Genomic DNA, 26,008 nt, shown 5'->3' on the forward strand with positions numbered 1-26,008 from the left:
GTTCTGCTACTCCCCGTTCTGGCACGCCACCATCTCCTTCTCTTCCAGCCACAAGCTTGATCACTTGGGTGGATTTAGGAATGTTTGCTGCTGCCTTCCCATCGGCCAGGAGATCACCATCAGCATCAGTTTGCTGCCGCCTTCCCATTGGCCAGGAGTTGAGCAATGTAAGCGTGTAGATGGTGGGTTGTAGGGGTGAACAGACGAGGGAACAAGGAAGTGATGGTTGCGTGATTAAGTGAGGGCACCAGTCGTATTAGTAGTCCAAGAGCAAAGAAAGGAGCAAGGGACCAATTAATTAAGACCCTTCCATTTTAAGCTTTTTTTTTAAAAAAAAAATTATTTAAGAGAGAAATCTAATTAATTACAACTGAATAATCAAATTGGGATTATTTTTGGAATTGAAAACTTAAAATATTAAGCCGCCTTTATATGGTTTTAAGGATTAAGATAAAAGAAAACATATATGAAATAGCTATGAACGTTTGGAGACACCCCAGGGCTTGGATTAAAAGAGATGCTTAACTAAAGAAATCTACTAATCTCTTGCTTCCCCCTAAGGTTTTGTTTCACTTTTTGGCTGTAATGATTTCTAGAGCCTAGTCTAGCCAAGCTCCATTCTACCTGGAGGATGAGCTAACTCTACAATCAATAACTGAACTTTGTCATTTTCCATGAGCTCTTAAAATGTGCTGTTTAGAGAGATGGTAACAGCCTAATGGGCATGGAATGTAGCATGGGCATGGAATGTAGCATGAGGTTGTCATAAAACCTCCATGAGTACACCACATTAGGTGGGACGTTCTGATAAATAAATTTTTTTAAAAAATAAAAATGTGCTGGATAAACAAAAAAAGGTTTACGGTTATTTATAAATCAACATATGTTATTAATTTATATAAATTAATACAAAATATTTGAAAATTTTATTTAAGGTACATTTGATTAATCATAAAAAAATATTTTTTTATTTTAAAATTTTTAAAAAATAAAAATCAAAAAATAATATTTGATAACATCATGAAAAGTAAAAAATTAAAATTAAAATAATTAAAATAATTATTTTATATACAAAATAATAATTTTTTATTTTTTAAAATTTAATTTTCTATTTTTTTCCTTCTACACATCTAAAACGACAAACCAAAAAGTAAATAGCCCAAATATTTCTCTCTCGAGCTCTTCACCTCCTCACCCCCTCCTTTCTTCTTTTCTGAATTCTTCTCTCTCGTCAAGTTTTTCACCTGCCACCTTTACTTTATAGCAACATAATTATCAAATATATTTTTTATTTTTTTATTTTTATTCAATAATAAAAATTAAAAAAATAAAAAATATATTTTAAAAATTAAAAATCAAAAAAATGCAACCAAACGCATCCTTACTTTTTCAAGATTTTTTGCATCCTGCTAGCTACCAAATATGCAGCACGGATGTAGCTACAAAATATCACGAGAAGTAACGACCATTATTTGCAAGGATATAGGTTGCAATACAAGGATTCACCCTCTTGTAGATGAATCCATCATTGGCTCGCCAATAGGTCGCTTGACAGAAATTCAAGTGCTTTGAGATCTGGGTGATCCAATGGCGGACTTGCAAGAAGGCGATCCTTCTTTTCTTTGGAAGGATATAACCTCCATCCATGTGCAAGTCCATTCAATATGTGGGTTTCCATCACAATAATGGTAATAATATCCATTACCAAAATAAAATCTATCACGAAGTAAATCTAAATTTCATTTGCACCTTGGACATTATAGAAAGAAACAAGTTAATGATTGCTTCATCAAGAAGAAACCATAAAATCCCGTAAGTATTGACAGAAATTGCAAAAGCTCCCCATCAATGATAGCATTTTTCTTCAACTCCCAGGAGAATAAATTATTACGTGTTAATGGCTTTCATAGCTCGGTAGGTTGGCACTTACTAGCATCATCAATTAGGACTGCTGCTCCCGTGCTAAAACGACGCTACTTAACGACGCTCCTTAACCCAGTCCAAATCAATAGTACTGATGCCCATTTTTAAAGCAACATCCGAGTACGTCAATTTCCACCAAGCTGAAAGCACGTTCTTCTCTTTATATTATCGATGCAACATAACATTTGAAAATAACAATAATAGAAGTTAGCAATGCTTAGATTATCTATTACATAGGAGACAATAGAAGCCATTTGCAAGCAATCCAACATTTTTTTTTTTGTGTGTTGTAGCCAAAGACAAAGAAAGTACAACCTACAACCTGCATCCCTATCCATACAATCCGTAGTGAAAACTATATTTATTATTGCTAGTGAATATAATTAAATCAATGTCCAGCAAAACGTACCACTTAGCACAAAATCCAATAAACTTTCTGCCTACCTAAAGGCCTAGGCTCTACTTTTAGACCTTCTTCTGCGCTCCCGGAAAACCCCTAACAACCTAAAATCTTCTACCATAACCCATATTTTATTAAGACCAAGCAATCCTTTTCTCTCTTTCAAAAATGTGTCAGCTCTAGGTTGCGTCACACTTGGCCACGAGTTAAGGGAGCAGGCAAATTCCAACCAAACACCACTCCTATCACGTATAAAGCCCACTTCAAATATTTGTTCAAATAACAAATTAATGTTCCCTTTTCTCTAATAGTCTACAACTCATAATAACTATCCTTCCATTTTAATAGGAGATACAATTAAAACAGTGTAATTAATGAAAACACTAAGCAAATAGAAATAATTAGCGAGTACTTTATCTTAGGCAACCAGTGAAACAATAATTTTTGACCTCGTGTCCTCACTAAACTAATCTAACCTCATTAATTATGTAATTAATTAACTAATAGGTCGCACATATCCATGTATCACCCGGCAAGACTACCAAAAGTTCTGGAAATTTAGAGAGAGAGAAATTTACAAGACCAAAAAGGAAACATAGAAATATATAATATTCCAGTGGAAAATAAAACCTACCGCCATATGTTTTTTTATTTTTTCTTTCGATTTTTTTTTGGGCCAGAGTGCAATATCCAATGGCGCTCAGACGCCCGGACTCCAAAGGTTCCACAAACGTGAATTAAGCAACCCCATCATGTCCGGCCACCCGCGCCGCCGCTCGGCCCCCGCTGCCGCCGCCTCCTCATTTACGTCCTCCACTGCCTCCTCTTCTACCTCCGTCCTCTCGTTGCCGCCTCCCCCTGCCGTGGCCTCCACCTCCACCGCGTTATCTTCGCCGGAGAATCTCACAGCCGGAGCCTCCAGAAGCTTCTCATCGATGATCTGTTCTACCTTCCTCGTTTCCTTTTCCTTGCTCTTCTTTCCCTTCTCCGAAAGATCCGAAGCTCTTCGCTCCCTCCGCCGCCCCCTTCCGCCGCCACCGCCGCCGCCGCCTTTGCTCTCGGAGTTGGCCAGGTGCTCCTCGAAGGCCTCGATGGCCTGGTGTATGAGCTCGCGATCAGGAGAGCAGTCCCAGCGGGACCAGAAACTGCTATAGCAGTCGAAGCACCCACAGTCGAAGAGCGGCCGGTGGACTCCCCCAACCCGCCGGCAGCGCCGCCTCTCCTCCCCGCAGCCACCGGCGCCACCGCCGATCCCCGTGGCCGTTACCATCCCCGCGCCATTCAAAGACCGTGTGATCAGGTACGTCAGCACCTCCTTGTCCTCGTTCCCCAGCGCCGCCGTCAGCGCCAGGATCGCCGCCGGCAGGATCTTCAGCACCGCCAGCGCATCATCGTTGGCCCCCCCGCCGGCGGAGGCGGAGGGCGATGCCGGCGATGGGTGGATCTTCCCCTTCCCTTTAGGGTACAGATTCTTCATATTTTCCACGCTTTTCTTCCCTCCTTTTTCTTGAAATATTTTCGCCCAAATGTTAGAGAGACAAGAAAGGGAGGTTGGGTTTATCGCTTTAGCTTGGAACGCACGGATGTGAGAGAGAGACAGGGAGAGGGAGCGAAAAAGGGAGGGGCGTCCCAGTTATAAGAGCTGGGAGGTTCCTTTCTCTCAGGTAGCCTCGGTCCGCGCGTTCGGGTCACCGCTTGTTCCCGGTTTCGACCGGGTTTCCGTACGTCCGCCACGGTGCGGACAGCTGTCCTGGCTCATGTTACTACTACTCGCATAGAAAATCGTATGCAGAATGAATCTGTACTATCCAGACTTAATCCATCGACGGATATACTTACGGTTGTAATTTTTAGCAAAATTATATGCGGACATGTGCATGGGAGAAATGCTAGGGTTAGCGGGGAGGGAAGATTGGGAGAGAGGCGGTGCGGTCCTTTCACGCGATTATTTAAAATTTTTGTTGAATGTCAAATTTACCCCTATTTGAGAATGAGCAAAAATCTTGTCTCGACGAAGTGAGATGGCGGGGCGTGTTTCGGGAAACGAGAAACTTGGGCAGCTTGTGTGGGGTCTGGTCACCGTACGTGATGGTTACCTCACTATCCTTTCAGCGCAGCTTTTTTTTTTTTTTTATAGAGACAGTGGGGTCGGTAACCGTAACGTGGTCAGGCCGTGGGGTTGTGACTTTTGTGTGACGTGGACGTAGGACATGATGGACGGTTGATTTGAGATTGGGTACAAAATAAGGACCGCTGTCTCAGCTTTCTCTGCCTTCATTTTGTGTCCTTGTGGTTGCCATGCATCAGAGCCGTCCATCTGCTGATGCACGCTCACCTCACAGTACTGCTGGAAGATAAAGGGTCTTGGCTTTTTTATTTTTTTTGTAAGAAGGATGGCCACGTATCATAAAAAAGAGCTAGATTCTGTCTTTCGGCAAATTTTGATAGGAAACGATCGACTCACATATTGCCTGCTGGACCTTACCTTTTCTTCTTTTTAAAATAAAAAAAAAATCTAGTATGCTTTTAGGCACCTTCTTTTTATTCTCTTTCTGCTCAATTATGAATTAATATGCCTATCACTTTTGCTTTGAGGACTGTAAAGTTTGTTAGTGCTATGCTTCATTACATCTGTGTTGGTGCAATGCTACCGTTTTTAGGTAACATCTCAAATGTTGATAGTGATTGAGTCTCTTGTGTTTTGATTAAAAGCAAGCTAGTCAAATAAAATGCTATGGAAGACCATAGAGGTTATCTCTCTCCAATTCCTTGACGTGAAAGGGTATCTTACTTTAGGTCATGATTCAACTTTAATTTCATATGGAATGACAAGGATATTGGCCTCTTATTTCATCGGGGCCCTTGATCTTTCAACATTGGATTCAAAGTATACTGCAAAGTTATTTAGTGTGACTTGTGCATCTTGCATCTTGACCGATGACATTAGATACATGCTGTGTCGCTTCGGCATCTATGGTTTCAAATACTTTAAGACTTTGCGATCTCATGTGCACCAAAGAAATTGATGTTTGAATTTCTAATTGTGCGGGCTGCATGGATTGAAAACAAAATTTCACTAAGAAATGGAAGTAACAACTGCTATGATAGGATGCTTATTGGTATAATATAGTGGGCATTGATGATGTTATTAGATCAAGACACCATGTTTCCCAATTTCTTATGTTTAAATCTTCACTTGTTTTTACCAAAAAGAAAATCTTCACTTGTCAATACGAAATTGGCTACGTTAGTTCGCTTGTCACCATCTTTGTTGCATGAACTTAAAAAATAAAACTTCTGTTTAGCAAGTCAATATTTCTCAATATCCATCATTCTTTTTATATAATAAATAATTATCCAATATCTTTGTTCTACAATCACTTGCTCCAGCTTACATGTGATGATGACGATTACAATATTGTTCCTGCTTGGGCTTCGGTTTGCTTTGGAGTGGATAAGCTTGGAGAAGTAATTAAGAGGCTTCATTACAAAAATAACTTGCTGCCAATGTTTTGCCATTATTCTAACATTTTAAACTACCTCTATCTAATAAAATAAAAAATTATATTCTACATTAGATATGCCGCATGGTTGTGCACATTGCAAATCATAGTCGTTTGTTTCTATAGGCTTCATTTTATAGAATGAGCAGCTATGATCAACCATCACATAATATCGGATATAATTTTTCTTAATATAATACCTGTATGATTTCCAGAGTGGGTCTTGTTCTGCCAATGGGCAGAAAATGACCACCATGTCCCTTCATAAAAAAAAAAAATGGCTTCGGGTGACATTGGGATACTATAACAGTGGTCCATACATTTTAGTTGACCGAAAGTATAAAATGACTTGCTCCATTGCAAATATAAAGTTGTCACAGAACATACCATCTGTCGGCATTACTCACAAGTTTGAAACTTAGGTAATCTAAATAAAGGAAGGGGTTCCATCAAATGGAAGTTGTATAGGATGTCTGCAACCCATGAGGGTGACTAGGCCAAATTTTGCTATGAGAACCTATCTTAAAGATTTGCATGCTCATTTGGCTCACCATCTTTACAATGTCTGTGCATCACATGGATTTGATGGTAGGACGTTAACGTTTGCCTGAAAGGAGGGGTAAATAATTTTGGAGGTCAAGAGCTCTTCAGTAACTAAAGGTTTTGTTACAATTGCCAACTATTTAAGCTAAACATTCTATTTGTTCACTTGCCAATAATTGACCAAAATGTAAACAGCAATGGATGTTTGAGCTAGACGGATTGATTCACATAAGAACCAGATAGGACCCTCACTCAACAAACAATACAAAACTCGGGAGTCATAGCATTTTCACTAGGCTATAAAGACATTTAATGTGATTGCTTATGTAACTTAGAGTGAATATTACAAAATACGGTCAAATTGCAAATATAGTTAAAACTTTGAATGCTGTTTAGCTGCTTAAAGCAACTTGGATGTTTGGGTAAGTTAATTCTCCTTCCTTATTTTAGGGATTTAATCATGATTACCATCATATGGTGAATTCTCTCTGAAGGGGCTAACTCTATTTCAAATTGGAGTAGAAAAAGGATCGAGAAAATCCTAAATTAGCTAAAAGTTCTTGCACCCCTAGCAGGTTGGCAAGTAAACAATGATTAGATGCAATGTGGGAAGCTGAGGTGGGATTGCCGACTATTTAAACCAAACAGCCTATTTGGTTCACTTACCAATCACTAAGCAAAATACAATGGCAATGGATGTTTGAGCTAGACCGATCAGTTCACATAATAACCAAGTAGGACCCTCATTCAACAAACAACACAAAACTCAAGAGGGTCATTGCATTTTCACTAGGCTATAAACACATCTAATGTGATTGCTCATGTGACTTGAGTGACAATTACAAAGTATGGTCAAGTTGCAAATATGGTCAGAACTTTGAATGCTATTTAACTGCTCATCTGTAACTTGGATCTTTAGGCAACTCTTCTTCTTCATTATAGGGACTTGGTCATGATTGGCATCATTGTGATGAATTCTATCTGAATCGGCTAACTCTATTTCAAGTTGGAACAGAAAAAAGTACCAAAAAAATCCTAAATTAGCTAAAAGCTCTTGCGCCCCCAGCAGGTTGCAATGTTGGGTGGGGCAGGATTGTCGACTATTTAAAATAAACATTCTATTTGGTTCATCAAAATGTAAATGATAATAAATGTTTGAGCTAGACTAATCGGTTCACATAAGAACCGGATAGGACGCTCACTCAATTATAGATATTTTTTGATACTATCAATATGTTATTTTCAAATTGTATTATTATTAGGTTGGTGTGAGTGTGTGAAAATTGTCACGGGACTATAAAGCTCACTACCTCTCTTCTTTCTCTTTTTTTTTTTCAGAGTTGCATAGTACTTGTATTTGGTCAAGGTAATACAAGGTTGGAATTACGATTGAAAAAATTAATTAGATAAAGCACCATCATCAGTGATAGTTGGATGATCGAGTTTTGTAAATTGTACAAAATTGATATTCATTAACATGAAATAATTTATTATAAATTGAGATCGATAGTATTCATGGATATTGAGATTGCAAATAATTTTTGGACCTTGCATATTTTTTAGGATTTATCTAAGATTGTGGCCATCATGTATTCGATTTGGATACTGATTTGGAGCATGATAGAGTGGTATCACTATTTTAAATTGGAATAAAAAAGTATCGAGTAAATCCTAAATTAGCTAAAAGCTCTTGCACCTTGGAAGGTTGGCACCTAAACAATGATTAAATGCAATGTTGAAAAGTGAGGCAGGAAGTATGGTGGGAAATAACGTGTATTCCGACCAAGAGAAATCCAGATTTTCAACATACTTGACCCAAAATTCAGCCCTTTCAATGTGACATTAGGCTTGTGGGCTGCCTATTTAACACTTTTTGGATAGGCAACCCACATTTCTGTGTGGTTTGTGAGGGTTATTGACTATATAGTAATTATGCTACTAGCTGACAGTGAACTCCGGGTCTCACTCAAGGAAGCCCTTAGGAGAGCCCACGGAGGTAATAACCATTGGTTTCTTGGGGTTACAAATTGAGAGAACAACATTAAGCCAATCGTCAAGACATAAATATCAAAGAAATGAAAGGTGATTTTACCCAATTAGTGCATATGAGTTAAAAAGATTCATCTCTTGCAGCTTAATCACGTGGTAAAAAGCCTACCACCATCACTGATGTATGCTCTATCACTTTTTGCATGTATCACTATGCGAATAATACTGCTTAGGCTCTGGCTTTCTCAATTAACACCATCATGCATAACACACCACACACCAAAAACAAACAAACACACGCACACAGAGCCTAGAATTAGGAATCCAAGAAGGTGAATGGTAAAATATTTCTAAAACATGAATCAAATCCTTCTTTATTTCAGACAAAAACACAACCCTTATCCCTCTCAAACAACTGTTTTTACCTTAGGATTGTTATAATTCATGTCCATCATATGGTTTAAACTTGCAACCTCGGATCATGCTCTCACAATGATGGAAAAACATGGCCAAGCTGCTACAACTTTGTGCTACACCGGACTAAGTATTCCTAACACATAATATCAAAAAGTTTTCCGCCAAACGCAACCCAACTTGAGCTTACAAAGATTTCAGTTAGCCTGGATCAAAATTGAGCACAATGATGTCCATTACCATTAATCTATTACTAGAACACCAAGAAATCCAAATAAAAAGGAACCTGGTCTTGCTCAACAAGGTCTCTATATGAATTTGTACCAAATCTTTTGATTGAGACCAAGACCAACCTCAGTCTTCGTCCATGTACACAAAAAAAAAAACGAGTACAAAAACAAAGGTACCACCTAATCACAGCTCGACTATAGGTCGATCCAGGCTGATTGTTTAATAAGCCTTCTGGCTAGCCTGATCTCAATCGGCTTTCTTAGTCTCCGGAGCCTTGGATTCTTCCAGTTGGGCTGCCGGATCTTTCGTGGGCTTGTCCTCGGCCATCTTGGAATAAACCTCATCTTTCTCCTTGAAGTACCTCTCAAAGGCTCTTGGCAAGAACCTTGGAATTAAGAAACCGAAGAGGTTGACAGAGAAGTAGAGAAAATTTGCAATGGCCAGTGTCTTACCAAACCACAGCCAGGCAACATCCTGTACCAAATCAGAATTGCTGATGATTCATGAACACAAAAGTAGTGGTAACACCACATGAATATTGTAATGTTTCAGATCTCTACTATTTCCATCAGGCAATGGCCCATGCAGTTTCAAGTGGTCAATTTGAGCAAACATCGTGCCCACAGGTCAGAGTAAAACTGAAGGGAGTGAGAAACAAAGGAGGAGAACATGTTGATCCTCCAATCTAAATATTATCTATAAGAAATCATCTTTCAAAGAAATCACGTTATGCTTCACATTGGTTGTAACTTTGATAATCCTCTAATGTGATGATCTAACTGCTCTTTATACACACAAATGCGATATGCCTGGATATATCACAGCTGTGTCTTTATGCACCATATGAATGTCCAATAGTAATTATCATAATCCAAGTTTAATTTGTTCATCAAATTAGGGATCACGAAAGGTTTTATTAAGGGACCAACAGAATTTATCATCGTGTGACTGACTTTGAAATCTGATTACTGAATTCCTTGATAAAATAACATATATAGCAATTACGTACAAAGCTAATTGGTGGACAAGCAGAATATACCTTATTAGTTGCAATATAAGCTACTAAGCAGTCCCTCAATACTAATCTAACATATAAACACTCCACATCAAAAGAAGAGGAAGATTTTAGAGATCAAGGTCCTAATAAAAAGCGGCGCATTTATCTATTCTATAGATCATATTCTTGCATCATCATTACAGATGTAATATCTATTTTTTGTTTCTATACCGTTCACCCTTTTTTTTTAAAAAATAAAGGTGCTCCTTGTCTCAATGGATCACGAAGTTATTATATATATATATATATATATATATATATATATATATGCGTGCGTGCGTTTGTAGCTGTACGTGTATGTGCATGGCACTCACCTTGATGGAAGCATTAGCAGGGAGGGTCTTATTAAACCAGACATCATAAATCCAATCGACGATGACGAAGATCCGCCGCACAGTGTACAGCAGCGGCACCATCGCCCGCACCGGCGGCGAGAAGAGCGACAAGCCGCCGATGACGTTCTCCGTGAGTATCTGACACGAGAGCAAGAAGAGGTGCGGGGTGGCCGACCGCACGGCGTGGTCGTCCCCACGTGCGAACCCCCCCAGCACGTACGCCAGCGGCAGGAACAGCCCCACGGTAGTCCCAACACCACGTAGGCCCGGAAGCTGCGGGACCCACTGAAGAGCTCCCGCGACCCTCCGCCGCCGCCGCCGCCGCCGCTGACGGCGGGGAAGGCGAGGCGGGAGAGGGCGAGGATGTAGGCGGAGGCGAAGAGCGGGAAGAGAAGATCGAGGACGGGGACCAGCCCGCTGGCGGAGAACACCATGATGAAGGCCACCAGCTGCAGCTCGATCATGCGAAGAGATCCCATCACGCCGCCCATCACCGTATGTTCACGTTGCCTTGGGTGGGCGTCTGATGGGGGCTTCTCGGCCGTCTGATCGGGATCAGAGCGTGGGGCCACGGCGAGGGAGAGGCCGGACATGGTTGCTTTGCTTTGTTCTATTCTGGAGATGGGCGCTTGGAGGCTGAGAGAAAGGAGGAAGAAGATCAGGAGGAGAGTTGCTTGTTTTGTTTAAAGCGGTTGGGGAGAATGGCCTCGACAGTCGAGGAAATTACAAGAATACCGGAATGGTTGTGGTGTAGATATGTGGTGAGGGTAAGGGGTTTTGTGGCAGATCGGGTGGTGTTCTGCATGTGTTTGCATGAAAAATGAGTCGCCACGTGTATTAAGAGCAGAGGAAGAGTGGACAGTTGTTCGGAGACGTGGCGGGTAGGGATGGAGGGGCGGTGGTGGGGGCGGGATGTGCGGCAAGGTCAAGAGACCGGCTTTATTTTATTTTATTTTCGGGGAGAGAGAAATTTTGTTTGATTACCGTCTTGTATTTAGACTGGCAATGAGGGGCAAATTTTGCAGCTTAAAATTAATTATGGGTGGTAACCAGTCCGATTTGAATAAGCACCAGTGGGTGAACCATTTAATATATATATTTTTTCGTTTTCATTCCGCATCAGCATGATATTATCCTAGTTAAGAAAAAAAAAAAAAGTATTTGCAGCTCAATCTTATGTCTATGTTTGTTACTTGGGAGACTTTGTTAATGTCAACACCAATCGAAGGGCATCATATCGACTGTTCTACTAAAATTATTCCCCAAGTGGTTTATCAAATATTTATCTATGTAACATATAACTGTTATATTGTAAATAATCTATTATTATTTAATCTTATAACTTAGGAGATCAAAATGGTTTTGGTATGATTTAAAAGCAAATCTCTGTTCGGATTTGATGACATCATATGTCACTGTTCATATAGGATATTTTCTATATATTTAATTATTAGATATGTTACCTTTTGATTCTTATGATTGTATTTATTCTAAACTGGTTTAATAAATCCTGATATATATATATATATATATATATATATATATATATATATATTATATATATATATATATATATATATATATAATATATATATATATATATATATATATATATATAAAGTAAATCCCCGTTTCCCGTTCAAAGTGTTGAACTTTCCATGAGTGGCATCACTAATTGTGACAAATCTGAAGCCATGCAAGAGGCAATCTTGCTCCATTCGGGACACATAGATTTGTGGGTCCAGTATGGATCCATATATATATTTTGGTGCCGATCTACCAAAAGTCGAGCCAACCAGAACACTCCGTTTACTTCACTTCGAGAAAAGGTTCTTTTTTGCCTCTCTTTGTAAATTGACATACTCAGTAGAAATATTTTTAACATCAGAATACTTATGTCAGAAAAGACCGCATGATGCTACAAAAAAAAAAAAATAAAATAAAAAAAAAAAAAACACATGATTAAGTGGCAAGCTCCTATATTATCATAACAAGTTTATTACCCCATACCATGTGATTTTTTTTTAAAAAAATATTTTATTTTATTAATTTATTAATAACTATTTTATATATATTTAAAAAATATTTAAATTAATTAAAAAATATATTTTGTATACGGTATGGATTATAAGCTATTTTATTTTTTTTCTAAATTTAAATGTTTTTCATTAGCCTCTTGCCGTCTAGTCCTCCCAAAATCTCATCTTTTTTTTTCTTTTTTTGTATTAGCATCCATTATTCTTTACGTTGCTCTTCGCCTTCAGAACTCTCTCTCTTCTCTTTTTCGCTGTCATAACAGAGCTCGAGAGGCTCTTGGAGAGTCGGACCTCATTTGGATTGAGTGTATCGGTGCCCACTCACATATCCACATCTTGGGCCTTAACTTCGCTCTGGAGGCCCGCACCATCTCCAAGGGCATGGTTGGCCAGCAGTGTGCCTGTAAGACTACTGGCCACATCCTCCAACTCATCCGCAAGGGCAAGATTGCAGCCATACTATACTCCTCATCGGCCAGCTCAGCACCAGCAAGACCGCCATTGCCATGGGCTTCATCAAGTTCTTTGGCCAAGAGACCCCCCTTCACCGCCATCTCTTGCTCCAGGCTCTTCTCCCTCGAGATATCCAAGACTGAGGCCCTCACCCAGGTTTTCCATCTATTTGCTCTTTATCTCTTGAGCTTACTCTCTCTTTCCCTTTTCGCTGCCATGACAAAGCTCAAAATATTTTCGAAAAGTCGTGACCTCATCTGAATCAAGTGTATCGACACTCACTTGCACATCCACGGTCTATACTTTGACTCCACTCTTGAGGCCCACGCCATCTCCAAGAACATGATCGGCTAGCAGTCCATCCACAAGGCTGCTGGCCTCATCCACTACCAAATTCTATACATAATCAGTGGATTAAGAATTGATATGATTGGTCATATATTGTAATTTTCTGTTAGAATTTTTAGCATTTCCTCATCCAAAAGATTGTAAATTTTTGCCCCAAGCTTGTTCCCCGCTTAAATAAAAAATAAATAATAAAATTTATATTTTTATTTATTATCAAATAATATTTTTAAACAGTATTTTATTTCAAATAAAAAATATATGCTATTCTTATTCTTAGTAAACATGATATTATTATCCTTACAAAAAAAAAAACATGTGGTATAATTATCCAATAGGATAGTGGGGACAACCCAACAATCTACTGGGGTTGAGTGTTGGAGGCACGATAAAGATTGAAGGAAGCTGAGTCATCTTCATGTTCTACCATCCCAACCCACTCTCTTAACTTCTCTCTATCTCACCACCTGAATCCCTCTTCACCTCCTTTAGCTCCTTTATTTTTTGCATCATCTTCTTTTCCTTCTCTAGATTTTATTTTCACTTCTAAATGATAAAAAGATTTTTTATTATTAAGAAAATAACAAATAGAAATTTGAGAAAAAAATCTTCCTTTCCATATCTGTTAATGAAAAATTTTTTTTAGATTCCATGTTGGAGATCAAAATTATGATATTTTTTTTTTTGCTATATGTAAATTTTTTTGAAGTTTGGGAATTGATCGAGATGAATATGTTTGTTTGCTGTCCCAACCTACCCTCTTGTCTTCTCTCCACCTCACCACCCGACTCCCTCTTCGCCTCCTCCCCAACCAACCACTGGGACAACGGTGCCCCGACAGAGGAATTCATCGCCTCCTGGAGTAGCTGAGTGAAGGATTCAAACTTCAAGTCGGATCCTCGGCAAAGAAGCTCGATACCGACGTCAGTAGGCCAGGGCTGATCTTTGAGGGGCCCTCGTCGGTGGCGGCATCACCGGGGAAGGGGGACTCGTAGGCGGAGTGGGGAGGGAGAGAGATGGTGATCCATAATGATTTGTGGAACTGATGGAAACATCCAAAGCTGTGGCTAGCTCCAAGGCCCTATTATGGCAGAGGGCGGTGGGAGCATCCACAATGCCCTCGGTGGTCTTTCCCTTCGTCGACGATGACGACGATGACTGTGGGCGATGACCCTTTTAATACCTTCGCATGCACCCCCTACCCATCCCTACCATCATGACTGCTCTGTCTCCGACCACTGCTGCTCTCGCTCCGCCCCTCCCTGCCTCATCTTTTCCTTTCCTGCCTCTCCGCTACTCTCTTAGAACCCCACCTCCTCCCCCTTATATCGGTAAATCCTTTCCTTCCCCTCGCCCCTCTCCTCCACCGCCGCTGGTGGCTGCCCTCCGCCATCACCTTGTTGGGTGGATGTCTGGCCAGGATACCACCTCCCAAGATCCTTTCAGTACCATGCAATGCAGCAGGAAGAAAGAAGAAACAAAATAAAAAGAAAAATAATCAAAATACGTGGATCAGCCACAAAAGGGCTCGCCTCCATGGGGCATGCAAACTTCACTATGAAAAAGAAAATTTTACAAGAGGAGACCTCACCCTCAACCCTTGTACACCCAATTATCTCTCACTAGAAGTTTTCCTCACAAAAGCTCTCTCTCTCTTGGAAGACCTCCTGAACCTCTGAAGTACCTGGCGACTGCTGTCCAGAAGCCTCCTGCTCCTTCTCTCTCAGCGCTTTCGCCTCTCTCTCTCTTCTCGGGTTCGTACGGCTCTGTATGGCGAGAAAACCCGAACCACACACCCTCTCTGTTACCGATCACCCCTATTTAAAGGGCTTAAAACTTGATTAGAGATGGATTAGGAGTCCTAAACAAAGCCAGATAACCCCTGGACCGTCGGATCAAGATCGGGAGCCACCCACGCCCTCAGATCGCGCTCCGATCCATAAAATAGTGCCGTGGACCGTGAAAAATGCATGAAAAATGCCCACGCGGTCCACAGGCCCAACCGTGGACCGCCCGGTCCACGGTGGACCGGTGCAAAGGGCCAGCAGGCCGCTGGGCCTGGGCCGGCCCGCCCCCGCGCGCTCCTGGGCCGCGCGCCCGACTGGGCCGTGCGCCCACCTGGGCCGCCCGCCCGCATGGGTCGCGCGTCCCTCGCACAGCCGCCTGCGGCTGCGCCGCTGCCGCCCACCGCCGGCCGTCGGTGGTCCTCCGCTGCCTCGAATCTCATGTCGACTTTAAAAGTTCGTATCTTCTCCATCCGAGCTCCGTTTCGGATGATCTTGATCTCGTTGGACTCCATTTTTCACCGCAAACCTCGCTGTGGGCTCAATGTGGGCTAAATCTTGAGGTGTCTAATCCTAACAATCTCCACCTCGACTCGATATTCGGCCTCCTCCAAACTCTGAGAGCTTCTGGATCTCCTCGCCCCCATGCCCTGGGGCAATCGCCTGCTGATCATGGATGGGCAAACATGGAAGTCGAGCCAAGCTGCTCAATCCCATCTCCGTCGTATGCTGTGCTCCTCCTGACCTGAGACCTGCTCGGGGCATCATCCTGCGATAATAGGAATCTCACCTTGCGACGTCGCCTCTCGTCCTCCCGAGTCTCCTGTCTCGTGCCCGATCTGCCTCCTGGAGCTCCATCTCGCTCTGGGCTCCACCTGGCTCCTGAAGCTCCACCTCGTACTGGGCTCCCCACCAGGTAATAATGTCCTCTGCTCCCCTTCTTTCCCTCTAGCACAATCCTATCACCGCGTAACACCCTCAAGATTCCTCCACCAGCTACCGTCCTGTAGCCTCTCGAATCCAGTCTGTTAAGTGGGATAAGATTCTGTCTGAAATCGGATATGTATCGGACCTCCTCCAATCTCCTCACTGCACCGTCATGTGTCTTCCAGCTGACCGTCCCAATACCTCTGATCGCACAGCTCGATCCATCCGACAGATATACAGTGCCCTCACTATTCTTCAGAGAGTCAAACTGCTCCTCTCTGCAACACACATGATAGGGGCATGCAGAATCTAATATCCACTACTGGGAAGAAGTAGATACCTCGTCAGATATTTTCAGGACATCTCCATCTGAATCGCTGTCGGCCGTCGCTACAGCAGCCACCGTCCGATTTTTGAGTTGAGGGCAATCTATGGCTAGATGCCCCAACTCCTCACACCGGTAACACCTGATTTTGCTCAAATCCCTCCTGGACTTAGACCGCCCTCGTTGCGATCTCCTGTCGCTCCGTCTACCACCTCCTGCTCCTCCAGAAGCCACAAAAGCTGAGCTACCGCCACCTGAGCTTGAAGCTGGGTTCTCCCTCCTGAGAACCTCGTTCTGGAGTATCACTGCGGTGACCTCGTCCATCTTGATAGTGCTCTTTCCCACTAGAAGAGCAGTCACTAAAGACTCGTACGAAGGGAAAAGCGACGTCAGCAAAACCAGCACCCTGATCTTCTCTTCAACGTTCTCGCCAATGCTGAGAAGGTCGGTGAGGATCTTCTGGAAGTGGCTGAGATGCTTCTGCATGCTCTGTCCCTCAGTCATCCGCAGTTGGTAAAACTGCCTCCAGAGAAAAAGTGTGTTGGTGAGAGACTTCGTCATGTACAACTCCTCGAGCTTCGACCACAGCACTATCGGAGAAATCTCACTCAGTACATGGATCACCACCTCATCCGCCAGGTACATGCGGATGGTACTCACCGCCTGCATCTGTAGCCGTTTCCAATCCCACACCTCCATGGTGGTCGGCTTCTCATCGCACAAGAGAGCTTTGATCAACCCCTATTGGATGAGCACGTCATTCACCCTTGCCTGCCATAAAGAGAAATTGCTCTTACCATCGAACTTGTTGATCTCCATCTTGATTGTTCCTGTCTTCTCCATCTTCAGTCTTGCTCACCACCACTGCAATCTGCATCCTTATACCGTCTTGCTCTGATACCATTTGTTGGGTGGATGTCTGGTCAGGATACCACCTCCCAAGATCCTTTCAGTACCACGTGATGCAGCAGGAAGAAAGAAGAAACAAAATAAAAAGAAAAATAATCAAAATACGTGGATCAGCCACAAAAGGACTCGCCTCCACGGGGCATGCAAACTTCACTATGAAAAAAAAAAATTTACAAGAGGAGACCTCACCCTCAACCCTTGTACACCCAATTCTCTCTCACTAGAAGTTTCCCTCACAAAAGCTCTCTCTCTCTTGGAAGACCCCCTGAACCCCTGAAGTACCTGGCGACCGCTGTCCAGAAGCCTCCTGCTCCTTCTCTCTCAGTGCTTTCGCCTCTCTCTCTTCTCGGGTTCGTACGGCTCTGTACGGCGAGAAAACCCGAACCACACACCCTCTCTGTTACCGATCAGCCCTATTTAAAGGGCTTAAAACTTGATTAGAGATGAATTAGGAGTCCTAAACAAAGCCAGATAACCTCTAGACCGTCGGATCAAGATCGGGAGCCACCCACGCCCTCAGATCATGCTCCGGTCTACAGAATAGTACCGTGGACCGTAAAAAATGTGTGGGAAATGCCCACGCGATCCACAGGCCCAGCCGTGGACCGCTCGATCCACGGTGGACCGGTGCAAAGGGCCAGCAGGCCGCTGGGCCTGGGCCGGCCCGCTCCCGCGCGCGGGCCTGCACGCGCCCGGCTGGGCCGTGCGTCCGCCTGGGCCGCGCGCCCGCCTGGGCCGCCCGCTCGCGTGGGTCACACGTCCCGTGCGGGCCTGGGTCACGCGTCCCGCTTGCCGCCGCCTGCTGCTGCACCGCTGCCGCCGGCCGCCGGTGGTCCTCCACCGCCTCGAATCTCATGCCGACTTCAAAAGCTCGTATCTCCTCCATCCGAGCTCCGTTTTGGGTGATCTTGATCTCGTTGGACTTCATTTTTCACCACGAATCTCGTTGTGAGCTCAATGTAGGCTGAATCTCGAGGCATCAAATCCTAACACACCTCCATGTCCTCCGACTCCCCCCATCATCCCCCCATCGAGGTAAATGACTTATTGCCCTTTTCTCCCGCCCTTCCACTTTCCAAAGGTCTGATCTTTCTCCTTGACCTCCTGGAGCCCCTCAATCGGCCCTCCATCACGTCGTCAGCCACCTCCAGTCCCTCGACCACTCCCGCCACCACCTTTAGGCACTCGATGTGGAGGTGGAGGAGGTCTTTAGAGTTGTCAGCACTGTCCGATTCATAGCAGAGGGTAGGATCTTCGAGTAGTATGGTTTTTTTTAGTCTTCTCGTTAGAGGGACAAAGAGAGAAATGCTATTGATGGAGTGGATGCATGGCGGATGGAATCACGAGTAGAATGAACATGTGGCGAATGGAGGCTAATGCTTCCATTTTAATGTAGATATATATATACTACCAGAAATTAGCTTTTCACCAAGGGATTATTAGAAAATCGGATAGGTAGCATACATAGATTTCAAAAATTTTTGAATAGCAACGAAAAAGAACTGGATAAATCTTTTAATCCCCACATGCATTAGATCATATCTAATCTTACCCGAGCCCAGGAATAAAGACATGCATATAATCTGAAAATAAAAATAAAGATGAAATCAAATTTTAATACTTTTGCACAGGTTGAAATATACTGCTACCGATGATCTTAGATTCAAAGGTCCTCGAGCCGCACACGTGTCCGGTCTCTATAAGTATCTATCGGGATCAATCTTGAATCCTTCTTCTCATAGTAGATCTTTCTTCTCAAAATAGAATCTTAGTCCTTTAGAATCTTGATCAACTCTTTGAACTTGATTGTGAACTCAACTCTTGAATAACAGCCTTTTTCTCTTCATTTCTCGTTGTAGAAGAAAGCCTCCTCAACTCTTGGCATGTAGAAGGATGGACACCCAACCCTTGGACGTTGAAAAGAGAAGAAGAAGAGAGGATGAGGCATACAGAAGAGAGAGAAAGAGTTTTAAATTTTTAAAATTCAATAATAATCAAACCTTAGGAGACCATCTTCTTAAATAGACCTTTCTTGATTCCAAATCGTTATCCAATCAAGCTAAAAAAATTAGACTTATCTCATAAGATCTCTTATCTTTTAATCTAATTTTCTTTCCAAAAAAATCAAACCTAATTGAAAAGACCATCTTTTCTTTTGACAAGCAGCTGGGGTGCCCCAATCAGATAAGACAGACTGAGTGGGTGCCCCTCATAAAAGAAGGCAGGTAGTTGGGGCACCAACCCTTGGCACCCCTTCTAGGGTTTTTCATACAAGAAAGGGGGTGTGTGATAAATAGTATATTTTTATATCTATTAGAGGTATTTTTGATAATTTATGGTGCTAACATCTTTTTAAAAACTCTAATTTTATGAATTTATTAAATTTTCTTAAAAAATAAGTGATTTTGAAAAAAATATGAAATTAGATATATTTATAAAAAATAGATGTTAATTTAATTGAGCAATTTAAGCATCAAAATGAAGAAAAATTTTTGAAAAATTTAATGCATATTTTTTCTAATTTTTTAGGTGAAAATCAGAGTGAAAATGGAGCTAAAATATCTTAAAAAATAAAAAATATTACCTTCAATGCACGGTGGACCGGTCGGTCCACAAAGCCAGGGTGTGGTCCACAGGAATAGTTACGCGGTCCACAGGCGTGGCTCACAGCGAGAGAAAGATCTGGGTGCGATCCAACAGCTGAGATTCAATCAGATCCAGATCCGACGGTTCAGACTCATCGCCGACTTTGAATAGGACTCTTTTGTGCGATCCGACGGCCCAGAAGCAATCCATCACGCGATCCAACGACTGTTATCGCTCCCGACTGTGTTAAAGACTCTTTTGCATGATCCGACGGTAGAACTTCATCAGAACCCAGATCGGATGGCTAACATTTGATCCGACCCTGATAAGGATTATAACTCTGATTTTTTAGCAGATCTGGACGGTCCAAAGCTGATCCGATGGCTAGGAATATTTCTAAGGATGTTAATACAATTTCTAAGGGTTTTAGGACTCCTTTTCCTACCAAAAAAATTTTGAAAAATTTATCTATAAATAGGAGGTTCGGGAATAAGCTTTTGTAAGCAGAAAAATTGAGTAGAAAGTATAAAAAATAAAAAAAATAAAATAGCTTTAGGGACCCAAGAAAAAGAAGGAGAAAAGTCAGTTCGTTCTACGGAGTACGATGGAAGATGGAGAGGTCATCAACCATCTTCCCGACGAGGCTTGGCTGATCAACTTCAGATCCTTGTTACAATTTTATTTTTATTTTATTTTATTATTTTTTTTAAATTCTTTGTACTTAAATTTCAATTTTAATTAATGTAAAATTTATTTTTCTGCACTTTAAATTTCTGTCTTTTATTTTTTTGCACGTAGATGCTAGGATCTAATTAGTAGATCTTAATATCAATTTATTTTTATACTTTTTAAATTTTTATTATTTATTTTTATTGCAAGTAGATGCTAAGATCTAGTTAGTAGATCTTAGTACCCAATTTATTTTTCACACTTTTAATTTTTATTTTCTGACTTAAATTACTTTCTCCAAATTTTTATTTTTTTTGTAAAATCAAAGATTTCAAATCAAAATCCTACTTTCTCTGTGGATTCGATCTGACTCACTATTTTTTATATATTTTTAATTTTTATTGAAGTCAAAATTTGATTGATAATCACGGTGTCCTAACGACAGCATCGCGATCGCATCAATTTTTGGCACCGTTGCCGTGGAAGACAACAATTTTAATGTTTGATTTCTTTGATTTTCTTATAAATTTAACTTACTAACTTTTCTATTTTTTTATCTTTGTGCAGAAAAAAATTCAAAAATTTAAAAAAGAGATAGAAAGCTTTCAATTTTGCTTTGTGAGATCAATCCTAACCCTAGCTTTAACTAATTTTTTTTAGTATTAATTATTATTTTTTTAATTAACTTAAAATTCATCCACATAAACCTAATAAAAATTTAATGACAAGAGTAGAAACTTAATTTTAGGAGCATTCATCATTGTAGATTTATTTTTGGTGATCGCTGGAGACAAGATAAGCTTTCAAGTTTTATTAGTTTCATGCATCTAATTTAGTTGCATAGAACTCCTTGTTTGAAATTGATTGTGCATATTCATCTCAAATCAATTTAAGGACAACACCCATAACAAGATAAGGTAGGAATTTCATCACCCTTTCTTGGCCCAAAAACAACCATCCAGCATTCCACATTAACCCTAGCCTAACTAAAATCAAGTAGACATTGGCCCCTAGTATTAATCGAGTTCAGTTTTGAGTATTGTGGTGAAGTCAAGTGCAAAGTAAGTTCGAACTCATCCCTGAAACTGATGTCTAAGGCTAGAGGTTACAAAGGCTCTGCCTAAGTGGACTCATGGTTATTTAATTGGTTCCGTTAGCTTACCTGGCCAATTCAATTGGTGTCTAAGGCAAGCAATGGGGGACCCCCACGATCCCACCTCTTATCTGGCTAGTTGAAGGAAGTGAGAATAAACCCAATTTGCATTTAAGCTAAGCCACTCTACATCGAACTGTTAGGTCTAAGAAACCCGTAGATGTCTAGGTTTAACTGTTTGCTAACTTGATTGCAATTAACACTTAACCATAACTAATTCTTCTCACCTTACATATCTAGGTCTAGAGCTCTTTCTTTCTTTTCTCTCTTTTTTCTATTTTCCTGTAAAAAAAAAAAACTTGAATCACATTAGGATTTGCACTGGTATATGCAAGGTAGAAGATCTCTCTATCCTGACCTAGTTAAACCCAATCCTGAGATTGAACGGTTGATTCATATTAAACCTAAAAATCAGATGGCTGGAGATCCTAGAGAACCACCTAGGCAGATGAAGGAATATTTTATTCCTTCCACTTATAACCCATCGACTTGTATCCACTTACCTGATATCCCTGCAAGCCACTATGAGATCAAGTCAACCACAATCCAGATGCTTCCATCTTTCTATGAGAATACTAATGAAGATCCTTACAAGCATCTGGATGAGTTCTTAAAAATTTATTCCATGGTAAAAATTCAAAATTTTACTGATGATGCACTTAGATTGACCTTATTCCTCTTCTCACTTAAAGACAAAGCCAAGTACTGGCTTGGCACAATAGGGAGACCAATCCAAACTTGGGCTGAAATGCAGCATGAGTTTCTTAAAAAATTCTATCCCATAGGTCGAACCAACACCATAAGGCGAGCATCACTGGATTTGCTCAGCTTCCAGGAGAACAAATTCATGAATCATGGGAGAGACTTAAGGAACGTCTTAGAAAATGCCCACACCATGGTCTATCTAAGTGGCAAATTGTTCAAGCTTTTTATGAGGATTTAGGTGACCAATACAGACAGATGGTAGATGCATCTTGTGGGGGTGCATTCATGAGTAAAAGTGAGGATGAAGCTTACACTTTATTTGAAATTTTGAGTAAAAATTCAATCAATCATGCTTCATTATCCTCCTACGAAAGATCAATTCTTCACCAAAAGCGGGCAGAAATTTTTGCGATCAAGCAAACAGACTCTAGTCCTAAAATCGATCTGAACCTAATAGCCCAAAGATTAGATAAAGTCGACCTTCTTGTCCAGAAATTTGATCAGTTCCTAGCATTAGGTCAACAATCTCCTGCACAATACACGCCACCACCTAATTATCAGGAGATTTATTCTATCTGTGCTAGTCCGACCCATCATGTGAGCGAATGTCCCACGGCTGCACAGTTTTCACCTCTCATTCAAGAACAAGTTCAAGCTGTCCAAGGTTGCTCCAAACCTGTCAATGATCCATTCTCTAACACATATAATTCAGACTGGAGGAACCACCCTAATTTTTCTTGGAGACCCTAACAGACTCAGGCTCAGACCCAATTTTCTCCTGTGCAAAATTTTCATAGTAGGCCTCCATATCAAAATTATGCCTACAACAGAGGTCAGCCCAGTCAATCTATCCAGCCACCATATCAAAATCAGCCACCATACCCACCTCCTCAACAGACTAATCTAGCTGATGATAGATTAAACCAACTACAACAATTGATCATGATCCAACAGCAATCTCTCGCTAGGCTAGAAGCACAAATAGATCAATTAACTGAATCTACCATGAGGAGAGAACTAGGTCAATTACCAAATGAACCAATACCGAATTTTGAAAATGACCCACCCATCCACCAACTACCTGACCAAGTCATCAATCCAATGTCCCACCTAAGAATCTCCAATTTGAAAGTGATAATGTAATTTCTGAGCTTAAAAGTGATAGAATTTTTAAGGACCCATACCAAGACCAGGTGAGTGAGGTTAGTACTGATGCTAGCCAAAAAAAAATTTAGAAGAGGAGATTAGTACTGAGACTAGTCCAATAGAAGAACCTGAGCCCAGTACTGATATTGATCTAAGTGATACTGAGAAAAGAGTGGATGAGTTACCCAAGATATATCCATCAAAAATTTTATTTTCTTTAGCCTTAGAAGTCGGTTTCACTTTAAAATCACCTCCTCCAGAATTAAAATTATCCTTGATCACATCTGAATATGTATGTTTAAAATTAAGTGACACCCTTCCAGCATCCCGTGCATCCAACTCAACTTCTAACCTAAAAATTTAATTCATGAGCATTTTAGAAGAACAAATAAGAGAAATTCTCAACAAACAAGGGTCTGTGAATGGGTTTGTGAATTATCTTTCTAAAATTAAAAATAGAGATGTGAAATACTTTCTGAAGATTGGCAACAAACTACTGAAATTTATTATAGACCATCTTTCTGAGATTGGCAATCCAAAATCATTGAAATTTGTCAATCTAATATTTGACATGGGATAGGTGAGAGAATCAGCATGGTCTAGCTGAAGACGGTAAACTTAGCGCTTCCTGGGAGGCTATCCAATTTTCAGTTTTCAAGTTTTCAATTTTTGCTTTTGTCTTTGCTTTCTTTTGCATTTTGTTTAGGATAATCGAGTCTTGCTTTGTGTCTTTTGTAGGGATCTGAAAATAATCTTGGCTAAGTTGGGGGGAGAATTAGTTTTAAAAAAACTTATGGATCAGGTGATATCTCTCTTTTTCTTTCTCTTTACATGCACTGTTCATATTTCCTACTCCATTGAGGACAATGTTGATTAAGTTGGGGGAGAGAATAAAATTTTTTAAGTCCTCAAGTAAGTTAGTATTTAGTATTTAAGCATTTGATTATACTTAAGAATCGAGTTAAACCAAGCATTTTTAAAAAAAAAATTGATGTACAGATCAGAGAGTTTGTGAGATATTGAGGGATCAAATATTAAGAAAACTCAATAAAAAGTTAAGTTTAGAACTTAAATAGTTTTCTTTGAGTATTTCTAAATTTTTCTACCAGCATCAAAGAAGAGTTTACTTTTTATAGATTTGTGTAGAGTAACTATATGTTTCTTCATATATTTAAAAAAAAAAATTTCAAGTACTTCATGCTGAGTAACCGGGCCTCTTTACCTAAGCAAGCATTGAGTTTCGCATCAAAAAGTATGAAGGGCAAAGAAGCTTTGTTGTAAAGCTAATTTTAACTCGTAGCCTGTTTGATTCGAGCAAATAGGTTCGAGGGGTATTTTATATCTAGTGCCCTAAAGCCATCTGGTTTGGGAGTCATTGACTGAAAACTCGCTACATGGGTCAAACAGAAAGCTTAAGGGGTTAAGACACTCAATAGCGGTACAATATTAAAAAAAAAATTAATCAATAAATGAAGGATAGAAGTAACAATATACTTGTCCATATGAAGGTTAATAATTTGGAGATAAAGGTAGGGATAATTTGAAAAAGTTCAGAAAAGCTTTAGTGTTCTTAGTTTAACTCTCATATTGACTAGTATTAATATCCCAATGACATACCTCATTTACACTCTACTGAACATCAGTGGCCTTTTTGAAAAATTGTTTGATGAAATTCGAAACTTTAAGTTAAACGACACTTAATTCTAAATTCTTTCTTTACTCGAAGACGAGCAAAGTTTAAGTTGGAGAGTGTGATAAGTAGTATATTTTTATATTTATTGGAGGTATTTTTGATAATTTATGGTGCTAACATCTTCTTAAAAATCCTAATTTCATGAATTTATTAATTTTTTTAAAAAAATAAGTAATTTTAAAAAAAATATAAAATTAGATATATTTATAAAAAAATAGATGTTAATTTAATTGAGCAATTTAAGCACCAAAATGAAGAAAAATTTTTGAAGAATTTAATGCATATTTATTTCAATTTTTCAGGTAAAAATTGAAGTAAAAATAGAGTAAAATACTTTAAAAAATAAAAAATATTACCTCCGGTGCACGGTGGATCGGTCGGTCGGTCCACAGAGCCAGGGCACGGTCCACAGGAATAGTTACGCGGTCCACAGGCGCGGCTCACAGTGAGAGAAAGATCTGGGTGCGATCCAACGGTTGAGATTCAATCAGACCCAGATCCGATGGTTCAGACTCGTTGCCGACTTTGAATAGGACTCTTTTTTGTGCGATCCGATGGCCCAGAAGCAATCCATCACGCGATCCAACGGCTATTATCGCTCCCAACTATGTTAAGGACTCTTTTGCACAATCTGACGGTCAGAACTTCATCAGAACCCAGATCGGACGGCTGACATTTGATCCGACCCTGATAAGAATTATAACTCTGATTTTTTAGCAGATCTGGATGGTCCGAAGCTGATCCGATGGTCAGAAATATTCCTAAGAAGATTAATACGATTTCTAAGAGTTTTAGGACTCATTTTCCTACCAAAAAAATTATGAAAAATTTATCTATAAATAGGAGATCCGAGAATAAGCTTTTGTGAGCAGAAAAATTGAG

The 26,008-nt window shown here is 40.5% G+C and overlaps 2 protein-coding genes, 1 non-coding gene and 1 pseudogene across 3 annotated transcripts; 1 reads left to right on the forward strand and 3 right to left on the reverse strand.

Moving 5' to 3' along the window:
• Positions 1-2,846: 2,846 nt before the first annotated feature.
• On the reverse strand, positions 2,847-4,118 carry LOC105035303 (uncharacterized). The gene has a single exon (XM_010910825.4). The coding sequence runs from the start codon at positions 3,798-3,800 to the stop codon at positions 3,024-3,026; it is 777 nt and encodes a 258-aa protein (XP_010909127.1). The 5' UTR covers positions 3,801-4,118; the 3' UTR covers positions 2,847-3,023.
• A 4,871-nt stretch (positions 4,119-8,989) lies between these two features.
• Positions 8,990-11,068, reverse strand: LOC105035304 (uncharacterized). The gene is given in 3 exon segments (XM_010910826.4): positions 8,990-9,477; positions 10,375-10,649; positions 10,652-11,068. Coding segments are annotated over 3 exon segments (840 nt in total). The 5' UTR covers positions 10,989-11,068; the 3' UTR covers positions 8,990-9,249.
• A 1,744-nt stretch (positions 11,069-12,812) lies between these two features.
• The window catches only part of LOC140851508 (uncharacterized), a 43,324-nt pseudogene continuing 30,128 nt past the window's right edge, over positions 12,813-26,008 (forward strand).
• Positions 22,377-22,484, reverse strand: LOC140851839 (small nucleolar RNA R71). Its single transcript, XR_012134596.1, has one exon. It is a non-coding gene; the product is annotated as a small nucleolar RNA R71 (small nucleolar RNA).

This window comes from Elaeis guineensis, chromosome 9 (genome assembly GCF_000442705.2).
Source record: "Elaeis guineensis isolate ETL-2024a chromosome 9, EG11, whole genome shotgun sequence".
Lineage (NCBI taxonomy): Eukaryota > Viridiplantae > Streptophyta > Magnoliopsida > Arecales > Arecaceae > Elaeis > Elaeis guineensis.